At 33.7% G+C, this 16924-nt stretch overlaps 2 protein-coding genes across 3 annotated transcripts; one reads left to right on the forward strand and one right to left on the reverse strand.

Annotated features, from left to right (window-relative positions):
- Positions 1 to 1870: 1870 nt before the first annotated feature.
- Positions 1871 to 4634, reverse strand: LOC117323854 (small nuclear ribonucleoprotein Sm D2). The gene is made up of 3 exons (XM_033879354.1): positions 4513 to 4634; positions 3373 to 3552; positions 1871 to 2677 (listed from the first exon to the last, which is right to left on the reverse strand). The coding sequence occupies exons 1-3, from the start codon at positions 4515 to 4517 to the stop codon at positions 2503 to 2505; spliced, it is 360 nt and encodes a 119-aa protein (XP_033735245.1). The 5' UTR covers positions 4518 to 4634; the 3' UTR covers positions 1871 to 2502.
- Positions 4576 to 10111, forward strand: LOC117323853 (peptidyl-prolyl cis-trans isomerase FKBP2-like). 2 transcript variants are annotated; one of them, XM_033879353.1, is made up of 5 exons: positions 4576 to 4690; positions 5757 to 5943; positions 7250 to 7362; positions 8216 to 8298; positions 8870 to 10109. In XM_033879353.1, exons 2-5 carry the CDS (start codon positions 5773 to 5775, stop codon positions 8929 to 8931), a joined length of 429 nt encoding a protein of 142 aa, XP_033735244.1. In that variant the 5' UTR covers positions 4576 to 4690; positions 5757 to 5772; the 3' UTR covers positions 8932 to 10109. The 2 variants fall into 2 exon arrangements, with proteins under 2 accessions (XP_033735244.1, XP_033735243.1); XM_033879352.1 differs by lacking the exon at positions 4576 to 4690 and adding an exon at positions 4843 to 4972 and having other exon boundaries at positions 8870 to 10111.
- The last annotated feature ends 6813 nt before the right edge of the window (positions 10112 to 16924 follow it).

Below are 16924 nucleotides of genomic sequence, written 5' to 3' on the forward strand. Positions count from 1 at the left end.
TTTACGGCCCATCGACAACTAGGGTCATTAGGGCCAAACAATATTCTAACATGTTTTATTTTTAAAGTTAAAATCAGATAAAATTTGTCATTTTTAAAAGCATCCGTATTGTATATTTAGATCATTATGATAAAAAAGTTGGTTAAAAATGGTAAAATATATACATGTACGAATAGATTATGTGAAATAATATGTACGAATAGATTATGTGAACTTTGTTATAAATAGAACGTCAAAGACAGTAACGTAAAAGACATCAAAGTCTATAAAATAGATAGATTTCTTTCAAGTAGCTAAATATTGTTTTCGAATCCACGGAACTGAAAAGGGTTTTCATAATTATAATTAAGAACTGGGATTCGAGGAAGACCATGGAAAAATGGTCGTATTTTACTATCTTTAGCGATTTGAAACTGGGCATGCTTATGCCGATATTGTCAATATTCTGGCTCTTTGTATGGTGGGTGTTGTAATGAAGCAGAGGAGTCTTACCATTCTGCAATACCTGGTGTTTTATCAATTTTGAACTAACTTAGGATTATATTATGGTCTCCTTACCTTATTGTTTGCGATGACTTGCCATAACATGGATGTATCCTAGATTTATATGGCAGGTGTACCGTATGTCAATGAAGCAACCCCCCCCCCCCCCCCCTTTCATCCCCAAGGCCAAGGGGGTGAAAGATTCTATTAATAACAATCTCTACCCTCACAACAACAGGATCATCCTGTTCAGCATGCATATGTGAATAAAGGGATTACTTTGACAACAAGATGTGCAATCTAATGTGACAATTGTGTACAGTCAAACCTGTCTATAACGACCACCCAAGGGGAGTCAGAAAAACGGTCACTATAGATAGGTTGCCTTTATAGACAGGTCAACCTTATCGCACCAACCAATTTACATGAAACTGCCATAAATAACTTATCATTGAACAAGGCATTTAGTAGACCAGTCAGTTTTAACAGTTTCAGATGTCAAATCAATGCATACATTTATATATATATATTTTTTAAATATAAATCTGAAGGGTAAAATCTTTATTAAAAAGACTTTTCCATTAAAAACCCAAGAATAAAATACGATTGTGGAGTCCAAGACAAAACATAACTCAAAATGGTCAAATGGATACAATTTTTTTTTCCCCCTGAAATATTACTGAATTTATTAATCAAATTATGCACGCTTTCCTTAAATTAAAATAAATAAATAATTATATTTGTGCAGTGCTACAAATAATTATTTTGTGACATAAACTAACTTCTTAAAACCAAAAGATTATTTTTTTTACCAAAATTTGAAATCCGGATATTTGTGGCAGTTTATGACTTTTTATTAGTATCGACTGATTAAAGATGGCGGCAGTACAAACCGTAATAACGAGAGCTCAATTAAGAAAGGCATTATTGGCTTTCATGCGAGTAAACCTTGTTGACAGATATGTAATTATAGGCTAACAGGTGGTAGGGGTCTTTTGTTTATATAATCAGGCCAGGGTTGTGGTGGTCCTTTGTTTATATAATCAGGCCAGGGTTGATGTGTCTCAATTTTCTGGGGATTTTATGAGGGATGATCATGACTGCCGAGAGCAGAAGATGGCTGATAGAAATCGGTCGCTATAGAAAACAAATTAGCGACCACCGTTCCAAAATCACCGGTCGTTAGCCACATTAGACAGGGAATCTTAAAATCGGTCTTTATAGACAGGCAGTTGTTAGAGCAGGTTTGACTGTAAAAGGATTAATTGTAGGAGTATATAGTCTTAAAAAGGACATCTAATCATAACTTAATGCTATCTTTACCTTATGTTACTGACATAATTAATCTCTTGATGAATAGTTGAGAAAATCAGGCATTTAAAACAAATTTTATCATTTACAAATCATTTATTCATAGTTTCCTATATCAAAACATTTAAACAATATTTAACACATACATGTACTCCAGAGTACAAATAGTACTTCCTGAAATCAGCTGCAAGATCTTGTATTAGTGCTTGTGATGAATGAATTTTATGCACGATTTGAAGATGAAACATGACCTTACCTTTGTTATTTAAAAGAAATGACATTGACCTTTTATCAGAACGTTTCCAAACATTGCATTAAAAATGAGTAATAAAATGTATGGACAATATTCAACATGATGAAGTTATAAACAATGTGCTTGATGAATTGGTACCAATGCTTTCACACACACGCACACTCTCGGGCTTCCTATCACATCATACATTCCAAGGAAATGTACTGATACCAGACAAAGTAAAGGGAGATAACTCGTGTCTCAAATACTATTCAATCCACAATGAGAGTAAATAGTAATTATTATCCATCTATGAATCTTCATCTCGAAAATAGCATGGCCTTTTGTTAACAAATGAACCACGGAAGTCAACAGAGATTGGTCAGCTATGTGCACTGTAGTCTTACCAACCTAAATCCCCCAATGTCCATTCAAGTTCTTGATCAAATTAAATGACATTATGTTCAATATTTTCATCATTTTCCAGTTGCCATTGGATTTCTTAGCACCAATATCACAGAGTCTCCTCTCAGGAACATTTTTGAAATGTATCTGTCTTTATTCACTGGTTTTGATTTCTTCTTTCCCTTTCCTGTTTTTGGTACTTCAGTCCACATTTCTTTTACATTTTCCAACACCATATTACAATGCCTGCAAGATAGAGAATAAAATTTGATTAGGGGCAATCCAGGAAAATCCCAGCAAAATTTTACTTTATCCATATAAACAAGCAGAGGCTTTTGTATAGTAGTGAGTACTAAACCTTTTACATACCGTATTTGGTCCGTCAAAAGTGTTTACTGAGACATCAATGTATTTTATGGTTCAATGAATTTAATGAAGCTTCAAGCTATACAGAGAAATTTGATTTTATCTGAAAATTACTCAGTTTCGAAATAAAAATACCCAGTACAAACCCTGGTGCACATTATGTTATACAAGATATCATACCAGAGAAATCCTGAGACCTACCTCTTGAAGTCTTGCTAATAAATCCAGAGAAAAATCATTTGCCTTTGTTTAACCTAGTTTATCAACTGTTCAATTATATATATATATATATAATTTTGTAATTATAATTCTGGAGATAAGTGTATAATTTGTGTTGTTTCACAATTAAAAGTTAAGGGAAATATTTTTTTAGGATACGAGACCTTTTCATTGCTGGAGAAGAATAGAGATTTTTTTTTTTTATCAATCAAATGATGTAATAAGATTTATAAAGGCACTTTTGTTTTTCTGCAAAGTAAATGTATGAAGAAAGGAGGGATATTGTGAGAGTTTGAATATCGTGCCAAAATATAAGTTAATATTGTTGATTGTACAAATATAAAAAAAAAATTCACCTGTCAAAGGCCTTCACTCTGGCGAGAAGCTTTTTGTTGTTTCTACAGTTGATGAGGACCTGTGTATTGTTCTTTACAGACTGTGTTAATACTGACAGAGGCCCTGTGTTAAACTCCTCTTGTTCTCGCTGTTGGAGCTCCTCGGGTGTCATCTCACTCTTCGGTTTCTGCATTAACGCCCTAAACAAATGGGAATTCACAAGATGATTACATATATGTATGTACAGGAAGTAGTATCGAGTGTGAATTATTTGCTTTCATGATACCTTTAACCAAATTTCCTTAAATTTAACAACCTCATACATATGATATCTATATCTGTTTAAGCAAGCAGTTTCCATTTTCCAAACAATGCTAATTTCTATCCATCTTCTATACTCAAGGGGTTACAAGATATCCTTGGCGTATCGAGGTGGTTTCTAACTTTCTATCCATATTCCGAATATAATGTATTTGCATAAATTGGGGAACTGATTTGTTTTTCTGCTACAAAACAGGAAAAAAACATCAGCAAGTAAATAAACATTGTATTGTTAATTTGTAGATCCTTTATATGCGATTCGCAACATAGTAAGTATTTAAAATGGCAATACATTCAAAGTCTGGACGTGACCTGGAGGAGTTTGATACTCTGTATCAAAGAAGGAAATTTCAACTTCTGTTTTATCAATTTTGAACACGGTCTCATAATTTCGCACCTTTATCAATACACAGGCATTTACAATTATTACGGTAAATTGAGATACGTGTAATTAAAAATATGGGTATTACTACAAACGCCCCTGATCGTCTTACAAATAACGTTAACTTAAGTTTGGAGAAGCGAACTTGAGAGACCCACTTCCTAGATCATGAGCAATTGCAATTTTTGCCACTCGTTAAGTCTTGACAACTATGCAAATATGTCTACTTAACACTAGCATACCTTCATGTCGCACATAGCTCACAATAATTTAGCAAAATATACGTATGTGTAAATAAATAGCCATCTATGCCATTGTTTTGATTGTAAAACCGGCGCCAGCGACCGTTGTTTTGACACAAAAGCATTATTTTCATAGCGTTTTTGAAGGAAAATATTACTGTGCATCCAAGTATATTAAATCCATTGAAAACAAAATAACATAACAATCAACTTACGACATATTGATGTTTAGATTTCGACGGATTGGAATTTAAATTAATATTTGCTGTATTTCCAGCGCGTCGGCTCTACGTTTTGTTGTTCAATGCGCATGTTTGCAACGATTGACATCCGTTTCCTTTAGTGGAAAGAAAAGCCTACCAAGAACAGTTCGTGTCGAGCATAGACTATCCGGTATGTACATGTGTATAGATTAGTATTGCTCGGTTTCCATATATATGCAAAATATTTAAATAATACAGGTTTTTTTTTATACCTTACTTAATACAAAACGCAAAGATTAAGGGGATTTTTGTTTTGATTTCTTTTATCACAGTCTTATATTATTCTGTAACTGAGGGGTTGTGTTTATTGGTGGCGTTTTGCTGTAATTAGTGTTACTCCTGCCCATTGAAGTGGGAAGAAAACGTGTCGTTCGATCAGCCGCTGAACCACATAGAAACTGCAAACAATAACGTGAGTGGTTTTATGCAGATAATGAAATTAAACTCGTGATAAAAAACCTTACGTATAAAAGTTTAGTGGCTGCATTATAAATAATTGAATAATGATGTCAGGATATTGTTAAACAATATTTTGTGCAGATGATATTCATGTCCGCATGCATATGAATGCCATCGTTATTTAAATTTGACCTCATGATTTTGTCGTTGGATACTTCTTGCACTCTATGACAGAAACCTATAGCTATATCAATATTTATTCTCTATACATAATCAATTATAATTTATAGCGTGTCTTCAGATACAACCCCATTACCTCCTACTTCTGACTGCTTCAAATTAAACTATCTAAGCATATAATGTTAGGCACTTGTATCTGATAATCTCGTAATTAACACCAGATCTAGAGTTAATTAAATATCTTCGACTTAAATTATCCTCGACATGTACCATACATGTATCTATGTATCGTACATATCGTGGATAATTCAACTTTGGTGCTAATTACCAGATACATGCCTTTGATCTAAATAAACAACATTTGTTTTTATGCTTTATAAATATTCCTCTTTGTATAATAATTATCACATCTTTGGGTATATTTTGATATCATATAGTTTTGACTTTGTCCGTTGTGTTTAAGCATGATGCAGGGAACTAAGTAACTGTAGATCTAGACATTATTAGATTTTTTTTTCTTATTTTGAATGTTGTTCACTGTTGTTTACTGAGTTAATTGAGCAATTCTGTCTTAATGAAACATTAATAAATGTGTGTTATATATTTCATTTCTTCAGAAAAAAAACTGTAACAATGAGGACATCTTTGATCTGCCAGCTGGCAGCATTTGCTTTAATTGCCACTGTATCATGTAATGATGAGAAGAAGGACAAACGGGTACAGATTGGCGTGAAGAAGAGGGTTGATCCAGAAAAATGTACAATGAAATCCAAGAAGGGTGATACTCTTAGTATGCACTATACTGTAAGTACATTGATAAAGGTCTGTGATATATGATATTGATTTTGTATTGTTTAAGGTCCTATCAACAGCCATGGTCATTTACATTTACGAATGGCATTCACAATTTTACTATAAGTGAGATGCCTTCCCAGAATAGATACATGTAGCAGACATACATTGGTCCAACGTTGGCCCAATGCATCACAGTTGTGGGCAACGTTGGAAAATGACGCTGCCAGGGCAAACATTATTTTGCAAATTGGTTCAGTGGTTGGCCAACATCTTGCCAATTTTAAAATGATGTTGTGTGCAAAGGCCTAGTCCAGAAGCAGGGGAAAATGGTTGAACTACATATAATCTAAGATGTAAGTTTGTGCTGTGCCTATACACATGTACCAAAGACATGTCTTAGGAGATAATATTAAATGGGTATGCATTCACAATACCCAGGAATAACCAGATATTATCTAAATGTCAGTAAATCACGAAAGCATTGAGTGTTATGTATATATTGCAGATATAATTTTTGAAGATAAGAAATTCACATTATAATTTTCTGTATTGATATATAGAAATAAATTAACACTTTTAAGTTCTCAAATATATAAATATAAATATTATTAGATTGTTGCTCGCCAAGTGAAAAGGAGTATTTTACTATTTTATACAATTATCATTCACAAAGAAACATTCGTTGGGCATCAAACGGTTAAATGGATTAATAATGTTCCATCAACGTTGGACCAACGTTATTAATCTACATCGATGTATACGTAAGGCCAACCAAATGACTAACAGCTAATGTTGGGCTGAAGTATGTCGTCTGGGTTCAAACTTGCACATTGTCCAAAGTTGTGATCACATGTACATCAGAGGAACCTACTATGAGTTTAATGTAATATACTAAATTATCAAGTTTGTGTTACCTTTGATCAACCACAAATGGTGTTTCTTATGTGGTTCTAGTTATGATGTTAAATATATGCTAATATTATATTTATATATATAACCCAATATAAAAACAAGCAGATCTGATTATGTAATAATAGTTTTAACAAATGCTGCTTTGGACATCATTTAAAGTGAACATTGACTGATGTTTATATACCAGTAACATGTATATTGGAAATTGGAAATGAAAAGTGTTGATTCGAGTCTGTTCAAGGAAGCCACTCTTCCGATACAAAAAAAAATACTGCATCTGTTCACTTGCCACAGTATCTGTGCCTAAGACTGATTTCACTTTACTTTATTAACATGATCACTTATGTAAGAAACATTTATATTATTTATGAAATCATCAAATTTGTGTTATTGTAAATTTTAGGGTAAACTTGAGGATGGAACAGAGTTTGACAGCAGCATACCACGTGGTACCCCTTTTACATTTACGCTTGGGGCCAACCAAGTCATTAAGGGCTGGGAGCAGGGACTTCTTGGGTACGTAAAACCAATGATTTACAAACAAATCAATGTCTGCACCACATCTTAATCAACCCTAAGGTTTCTGATTTTTATCAGCCTGTTAAAAATCTGGAATGGACCATGTACTACAGTCAAATATTTCTCTCTTCGTTTGGTATTTTTTATCTTGATCATGATAATAAATTAGATGTACAAAATTCTTCATCAGATGTGAATATATTTAGGTGAAACTATTAATTATCCCCTGCTTTGACCAAAATTTTGGGATATTATTTTGGGTTCGTCTGTCCATCTGTCACAATTTGTTTCTGTGCAATAATTACTGCAACAAATATAATATTAACAGATTTTCTTCAAACCTTGTAAAAAGGTTTAAAGCCTTAAGGTCTCGGCCAAGTTCGATTGCCACTTTTGCCGGATTTATTTGACAGAGTTATGGCCTCTTGATTAACTAAAGACATCGTTTCTATGAAATAATTGGAATAATTGTTAACAAATTATGTATAATTATCTTCAAACTTAATGCCTTAAGGGCTGGGTCAAGTTGGATTGCCACTTTTGCATGACTTTATTTGATTGAGTCCCTTGATTTACTAAAAATGTTGTTTTCTGCTGCTTCTTTGAAATAACTGGAACAGATTTTTTTTCAAGCTTGATAACTAGGTTAGCTGCTTAGTTTGATTGTCACTTTTGCCAGGCGATATTTGACAGAGTTATGTCCCCTTGTTTAACAAGAAAATTAGTTTTCTAAAGTTTCCATGCAATAACTCCCATAAGTATTATCTTGTGATTTCTACAATATGTTAGGAAAGGGGAGTGGATATTACTTCCATGAATTTGCTTGAATTTTACTCAAATTTGTGTTCAGAATGTGTGAAGGAGAAAAGAGAAAGCTTGTTATCCCTTCTGATCTTGGATATGGTGATCGCGGAGCTCCTCCCAAGATTCCTGGTAAGTCATTGATGTGCTTCATCATATTAAGGTAAATTGGGCAAATATTTATAAACATCACATTCATGTGGAGAGAATTTCTAAAATAAATCCATCTGTAAAAAGTCAAAAGTGGGCATTTGTCACAGTATTCAGCTGTCCATATCTTATCCAGATGGGTAGCTTGAGAATGAGTAGCCCAATGAAGTTCAAAAATGTTAATTGTTGTGTGTATTACTCTAGTGAAGGTCAAAGGGACAGAACTTCTTGGGGAAAAGGCTGGCCGCCGAAGGTCATTATTACTAAAAATATTATTTATCTTGATATTGAATTATGGATTGAATTATGGAATGAAGTTTGAACTTTGTGTTTAGCTTCCACTAGGGAAGATCAAATGTAAAAGTTATGTTGCTAAAAATAGATTTTAGCTGGTACCTCACAATGCTAAGTTGAGACCATGTGATCACCAACTTGTATTGGTATATGGGGTGCTTTACATTTGTAAGGATTGATTTGTGGTGTGGTAAACCAAAGGTCCAGGTCTCCACAATTTATTTGGTAGTCATAGTAATGATTCTTTTGTTTCCTGCAGGCGGAAGTGTTCTTGTGTTTGAAGTTGAACTATTGAAAATTGATCGTAAGGATGAGCTGTGAAAAGACCAACATCAGAATTGTGGATGTGTACAGAAGGACTGAGGATATATAGATGGTGTGATTGTGATTAATACATGTTCTGTGGATGTAGGGTATTTGTTAATTGTATTATGGTGATGTACATGTTCAACTTAGAATTTTACACCTAGCCATTACTGCTCGGCCAAACAGAGAAAACAGATATTGAGGTTTAGACATAGCTTATAGTAAAATAGAAAGGTGTATTTATCTGAATAATTAACACAGTGACATCAATATTTATGTCCAATTAATTATAATGAAAAAAGATGTTTTTGAATTTGAAATATTGTATTTCATTATTTTTTCCCCAAAGAATTGAATATTAAAAAGAAAACTATCTTAACTGCATAGTTGTGTATGTTAGTATGTGTTTCATTAGATTTGAGATAATTGGCTATGCACAATAAAAGTTGTCGCAATATTGAAACTGTTTAAAACCAATGTCATTTTATTTTTATAATTTTGAATGGATATCCATATAAAGTGAAAATGTTAACGTTGTGATATGTAAGTTGCTGTCATGATTTCACTTTACATGTTATGTAATGTAACTGTGCTAGAAAAACTGATTGTCATGGATGGGGCTGACACAGGCATGTAACAAGTTTCTAGTACTACTGTACATAGTAGGTAAGAATTTCTTTGGAGCTTGTGTAGCATTCTATAAACAGCACTACTTCAAGTGGTTACAAATTGATTGATAAGTTCATTAAATATGGTCCTAATCATCTTCAAAAGTAACAATTAACCTTGTTCCTTTGAAAATGAACTAATTGTACAGTAGTGAGATTGATGATAACCAAGCAATGAAGATTGTGTAAATACTATCCGAAAGAAACCCATAAGCTTTAGTGTAGCAGTGATAGTGGGGTTGCGGTTGTAGAAGTCCTTTGTCTTGAGTGCTACTTTACTTGGGAATCTGCAGGTGTCTTCATAGCTTCAGTTTCCCCTGGCCCTGACACCATGTCTGGTGTATAATATCAGGGTCAGAGGAAACGTGGGCCATTGTCTTCAGTGTAATTGGGAACTAGTTATCAATGATTACCTGTATAGCATCAATCCATTCCAATCATCGTTACACCATGTACACATTTAATATTTCACGAAAGAATGATTGAGGGTATTATTTTGCAAAATAATAAAGTTTTTTACTTTCAGCTGTTTTGCTTTATTGTTGCTATTTGGAAATTTTACATTTAAGTGATTATCGCGACACTTGAGAACACTTCTGGGGTCAATTATATACCATCAAGAGGTGATGAAAGTACCATGGCTAGTCATATTTCTGCATTCAACAGTCAAGGTTTCAAGTCAAAGGTGGCACTTGACCACTTTAAAAACAAAAGGCCCAGATGGCCTGCATCTGGATATTTCAGTAATACTATTTCAATTATTTTCCTTCTTTTGAACTCTCCCAACAATGGTTTAAATTAAATATAAACTAAATCCTGTCATTCTTGAAAGAGAAAACATTTCTTTAATTTCTTTTTGTTTTTGTTTTTTTTTGCTATATTTCCCCAATTGGACCCCCTTTCTGCCGCCCCAAGGTTGTTGCATCCTTCATTTATACAACATGGGCTACAATATTGCCAAATAATTTTCCAGACCTTTCATCAAAATCCATTTAGTTGTTAATATTATTTTAAAGGGCAATAACATCACTGTCGAACAATTTTCATTTTAAAACTTGTAGATATATGGCAGCATACAAAGTTTCATCAAACTTGGTTGATATTGACTCCATTTATTGTGTAAACAAGGTCCCATAATATTATAACAAAGGGCAATAACACAGTTACTGTCTAATAATTCCCATTTTCGAAATCGTTCCAGATCTTGACAATATATGGCTACATACAAAGTATATTAACCTTGGTTGATATTTACTGTACTCCAGTTATCCTGTTCACAAGGTCCAATAATAATATTAATACAAAGGGCAATAACTCTGTTAATTACTGTTGAATAATTCCCATTTTCGAACTCATCCGAGATCTTGTCAATATATATCTACAATCAACCTTGGTTGATAACCAGTTAGTGTTGACAAGGTCTAATAATATCATCACCAAGGGCAATAACTAAGTTACGGTCAAATAATTCCCATTTTTGAACTCGTCCGAGATCTTGAAGATATCTGACTGCATACAAAATTTTATTAAACTTGGTTGATATTTAAGTTATTTCAAGATAAGATATTTCAGGTTATCGTGTTCACAAGGTAATTGTTGACGGACAGACGCCGGACACCACAATATGTCACAAGCCCACCTTCTTCCTTTGGACCAGATGAGCTAACAGAGATTCCAGAGGGATCTTGGCGCCCACCATTGAATGATCTTTATAGGTTCCATGTCAGATTGATCTTCTCTCTATTTTTCCCTACCTCTTACTAATCTGTGTAAATTGAGAAACATCCCTCTAGTTCTTTTCAAACAAGGGGAACCTAAATATGAAATTTGAGATTAAGCGATAATGGCTGTCTGTTGGCCATGCTGTTTTCAGATTGGTCCTAAAATGTAATACGAGGGACCAACGGGAACCTACATATGAAAATTGAGAAAGATCCCTTCAGTACCTTCTGTAAAATAGCGATAACAAACTTCAATTTTCAAAATCCAAGATGGCTGCCTGTCGGCCATGTTGTTTTCAGATTGGTTCCAAAATGCAATATGCATAACTAGGGACCAAGTGAAAGTTACATATGAAATTTCAGAAAGATCCCTTCAGTACTTTCTGAGAAATAGCGATGACAAACTTCAATTGTCAAAATCCAAAGATGGCTGCCTATCGGCCATGTTGTTTTCTAACTGGTCCCAAAATGCAATAGATATAACTAGGGACTAAGGGGAACCTACACACGAAATTTCAGAAAGATTCCTCCTGTACTTTCTGAGAAATAGCGATAACAAACTTCAATTGTTAAAATCCAAGATGGCTGCTTGTCGGCCATGTTGTTGTTTGATTGGTCCCAAAATGCAATATGCATAACAAGGGACCAAGGGGAACCTACATATGAAATTTTAGAAAGATCCCTTTGGTACTTTCTGAGAAATAGCGATAACAAGAATTGTTTACGGATGGAGGGACGGACGGACCACGGATGCAGGGCGATTTGAATAGCCCACCATCTGATGATGGTGGGCTAATAAAAAGCTTGTGTAAAAGATATTTCATGAAACAGTCAAACATAAACTGAATACATTTTGGTGGTTATTGATCAAGTTTACAGCTCGAATATCACACTGGACAACTGTCAAAATTAAGTTTCCAACAATCCAACAGATAAATTGATAAAGAGCGATATTTAACTGTCACTTGCCGTTATAACTTAGAACTAGTTGATCTGGATGCTCATACTGTTCAAGGGAGTACTCAAAGTCAGTCTTTAATGCTTTTCAACTTATTCAGTAACACGTTGATTTACTAATGTAGAGATGATAAAAAAAACACATGAAAGCAATGTGCCCAGTAAAAGATGTTTATTCTGATGCATCCATAGCGGTATATTGTATTTTATACAAAGAGGTAGTATGGGAAAATACTGTGACATACAATTACATATATGGTATATTTGTAAAATATATTAATTATATTTCTTATACTTTTTCAAAGTGATTACTTCCAAGCTCCAAGTTAACATTGTAGTGAACTGTAGTAAAAGATAATCGCAGTATAAGTATCCAACATCTCCAGTGTCGGTAAACATCGGGTAGGACACCAAATGGTGTCTTATTTATATTTTTAATCTTACCTAATTTATAGTTTGTGCAACCCATTTGGTAGCATTAATTTCTACATGTTAAATGATTTGCAGCTTGTGGAAAATCCCATTCAAGGTATTCCACATATATACATGTAAGATGGTTTTCCATATCAAGAATTTCCTCTATGAATGGTAATTTTTTTTGAAAATGTTGCATGTACTCTTGGACCTTCACAAGTGGTAGGTACATTTTGGGTAAAATATATCAGGTATTTGGGGTATGTACATAGTTCACTGTTACAGAAGAAACAATTTAGCAAGGTGGCAAGGAGGTACTTTTTTCTGACCCACAATAACTGGGAAACCACCTGTAGATGTGATGTAATTAAAACAGTACCATATAATAGACTCCATTTTCTTCAGTACACTCAATGCACAGCATTCCTTTAGGATAAATATTCTGGAATAGCTGCAAGTGCCTCCTGTCCCACTAATATTTATTCTACCTAGACTAGTCAATTATCCACAAGAAACAGATGTCAACAGACAATTATTGACAGTATCGTCTCAAAGCTGTGCAATTTGAATTAGAGATCTTACAAGGGCGTCACAATTTTTTTTGTAAAATGTTATAATCAAGTAAACTGAATGACTTAAATGTATAAAAACAATTACATACTTGTTGTATGTACAGACTAAGATTACCACATCGTACGTCCAGTAGACTTGTACCATATTTATCCAGTATTATGGCTGGTAATAAGCCCACACCCTGTTTATTGCGGTTCAGTATTAGTGCTATTTCATTTCCTAAAATAAACGCACACTCTACATTGAATGAAAGTTTGTGTTGGTCCTCCAGAACTTAGTAATACAGGATAAATATGGTGCAGGAATATTACTGAAGAAACTTGTTTACAGAACACTGTGATAGCCTCAAATTAAATAAGACTGGAAGCTTTGATATAAAGGCATTATCAGCGACACAAGAAACTGACTGAATCTATGTATTGTTTAAATCTCATACTTAAATAGTCCACTTCATAGGTGGTCTACAATCAAATCCTCATATATGAGGGTAGCTATATTTGTCCACACCTCCAATGGAAGGCAAGCACATCAGTTTTTGTTGTTGACACATAAAATTGTTTATTATGTTTATTTGTCAAACCATAACAAGGTAATGTAATTTAATCAATGGGATACATACCCATGTAAAGTGAAGATATTTCTCAAAGTAAAACAAAATGCTGTTGTGCCTGTAGAAACTGAACATATAAACTCATGTTAAAATACAAACAAAATAACTTATTGAACAACACTATAAACTACGATACTATATTTGGTATAAACTTAACAGGATTATTGCTACGAATGGAGAAAAAGAGGAAGCAATGAATTCTTGTACCAATCAGATTTTCATTATAAGACTACTTACTATGCTACTACAAACTCACATAAAACAGAGACCTCATAAAGACAGACTAATATACCACATACAGATATACCTATCCTATATCTATGGTTAGGAAGAACATTCCTGGCCTATACCTTTGGTTAGGAGAGACATACCTTTTTGTCTGTCCTATACATAACATTAGGACAGACACAACCCTATATCATCAATGATCAGGACATGCATGCCTGTCTTATATCTTTGATTAGGACAGACATAATATTCTACATCAATGTTTAGGACATGCATGACTGTCCTATACCTATTAGGACATACATACAGTCCTATACCTTTGGTTAGGACAGACATTCCCCTATATCTATTAGGACAGCCATACTGTCCTATACCTATGGTAAGGACAGATTTACTGTCTTATACCTATGGTTAGGACATGTATGGCTGTCCTTCATAAGTTAGGACAGACAGATACTTTCCAATACCTATGGTTAGGACATACCTATTAACAGATGTACTGTCCTATACACATTTATATGACAGTCGTACTGTCCTATATTAGGAAAGACATATACAGTCCTATACATATGGTTAGTGTAAGAACTAACTAGAGAATGTAAAGTAGTGTTTACCTACAGTAATCTAACGATGGATATCTACCTGTACATTATCTGTAAATGTAGGAGTCATACAGTTTAATAATCATTGTTATGTCATCAATTATTAAGTACTGGGTACTGACAGACTTTAAGCTTATGTTTTGTTTAATTGATATGCAATCTGCAACATGGCTGATTTGAAAAAGACAGGCTCAGGATAAAAAATATGTTTCAAGTATTTGTACCATCATTACTAGAAAAAAAAAAAATTACTATTTGATTTCATTCTTTTAAGAGATTGAAATCTATACTTCAATGAAAGATCACCACATTGGTCATCTTTACTAGCACAGGTTTGTTTTGTTTTCACATGTTCATCCATGGCGAATTTAGCCTTGTTTTTATATTTCTTCCACTGCCATTTAGTGGAGTCACCGAATTATCACTCTTTTCTAACAAAACTTTACTATCATTTAAAACATTGTTCCGAAAATAGCTGCAAATACAATGTAGTTGTCATTTACATAATGTCAATTATCTCTAATAACTGATCAAATACAGATAAGGTTTGCCTAATATTGTTCTTGTGTGTTTTTTGACAAAGTACATCACCAAGGCAACTTAGTGTTGGGTATTGCCATTACTACAAACACTTGTGCACCATGACCTTGTGTTTACACTGATTATCAACTCATATGTGAGACACAATTTCATTGGCTGCCCTGAAAACCTAGGGTACAATCATTTGAAAACTCGTGTGGCTAATATTTTGATATTTTTCACTTGTGCTGCGCACTCGTGAAAAATATCAAAATATTAGCCCCACTCGTGAAATATATTTGGTATTACTGAAGACACTGTTAGATATCCTCTATATCTTCTATGTTATGGAGGATACAGATGCTTCAGATTTTTATCAAAGAGAACATAACACGATGTTAATATTTCCTGTGATTTCCTGACCCAGATACTAACGGTATAAGGATAATTATGTGATGTGAAGTTGATCATATCCTCCTGTTAGGAGGATTACCAGTATCTACCAACAGATTACCCGTACAGAAATCGGTCGCCATCCTTCAGTTATCTCATCATCACTGCGAGATGTTATAAGTTTGTGTAATTTTCACATTTGTCTTGTGTTCAAATGCTATTCCAGGCATGTTAAACATTACTTTGATTATTTTTGCTTACTGAAGCTGATTTTGAATTTTGAATTATGATTGAAAATAATTTCATGAACTATCAGGTGATGCCAGAATTTTTCATAACAAATATCGGGTTGATTTGACAAAACTGGAAATTGGCGCCAGAGTCATGAACCATCAAAATACAACACGTATTTCCCGAATGTACAGTACATTTTTTTTGTATATTCAAAAGGAAATTTGATTTTTTACAAAAAAATGTTCTTCCATCAGAAACAATATGGCTAATTACAAGAGTCTGAGTTTTAACACCCAAGGCCCCAGCCCTGCAAGATAATTATTTGTACATTTTTGATACGGTGACATTTAATGTTGTTTTTACTGCAGCTAAATTTTCTGTCAATTGTAACGATACATAAACACATATAATGGACTGAACACGGGGTCAACAACCTGTATTACAGGTACAACAGAAAATCAACAGGGTGTAGCTAGTGTTAAGGTTTGTAGAAATGATAAATAAACACACAGTTGTATAGTTATTACAAACTTGTAGAATTCATAGGCTATTTACAAGGTATGTATGCTAAAATCAAACATACAATATACAAAATAGCAATAAAAGCCTAGTCAGGCAAATATACAGCGTATACCTTTTGATATCCAAAGAACCAAAGCGTATACAGTCTCAAATCCATCACCATAATACCGTCACTTGACGTTAAAACGTTCCATTTTGATTCAGCCCTGCTGGGGATGCATTGCATATTTTAAGAAAATACCAGACTTACTGCAATATGTTTAAATTTCACATATATGACTATATCGTGGCTGAATCCTTGACAATGCATCCTCAAAATAACCTTACCAGATAGGAGATGTCTTCCAGAACCCTTAACTATTTTATAAATGTATTGATATCAGACGAATACATGTACACATGTAACATTTTTGTTCTATGGTCAGAATGACAGAACACTAAATTGTCATCTTGGTATTAAAAGGTTTAAACAAAACATTTTCAGCATTATCAGAGTTCAAGAAGAAAGGCATGCTGCGTGGACAATTCACATACAAGGTTATATTTCGGTGATACATCAAGCAATCT

Source organism: Pecten maximus, chromosome 3 (assembly GCF_902652985.1).
Source record: "Pecten maximus chromosome 3, xPecMax1.1, whole genome shotgun sequence".
NCBI lineage: Eukaryota > Metazoa > Mollusca > Bivalvia > Pectinida > Pectinidae > Pecten > Pecten maximus.

What these genes read in the sequence shown, in the direction of transcription:
- LOC117323854 (XM_033879354.1), bottom strand. An exon ending in AGAGTGAAGGCCTTTGACAG is followed by an intron (nt 2,678 to 3,372) that starts GTGAATTTTTTT and finishes TCTATCTTGCAG; the next exon opens with GCATTGTAATATGGTGTTGG.
- LOC117323853 (XM_033879353.1), top strand. Translation starts at nt 5,773, where the DNA reads ATGAGGACATCTTTGATCTGCCAGCTGGCAGCATTTGCTTTAATTGCC. An exon ending in CTCTTAGTATGCACTATACT is followed by an intron (nt 5,944 to 7,249) that starts GTAAGTACATTG and finishes TGTAAATTTTAG; the next exon opens with GGTAAACTTGAGGATGGAAC. An exon ending in TGGGAGCAGGGACTTCTTGG is followed by an intron (nt 7,363 to 8,215) that starts GTACGTAAAACC and finishes ATTTGTGTTCAG; the next exon opens with AATGTGTGAAGGAGAAAAGA.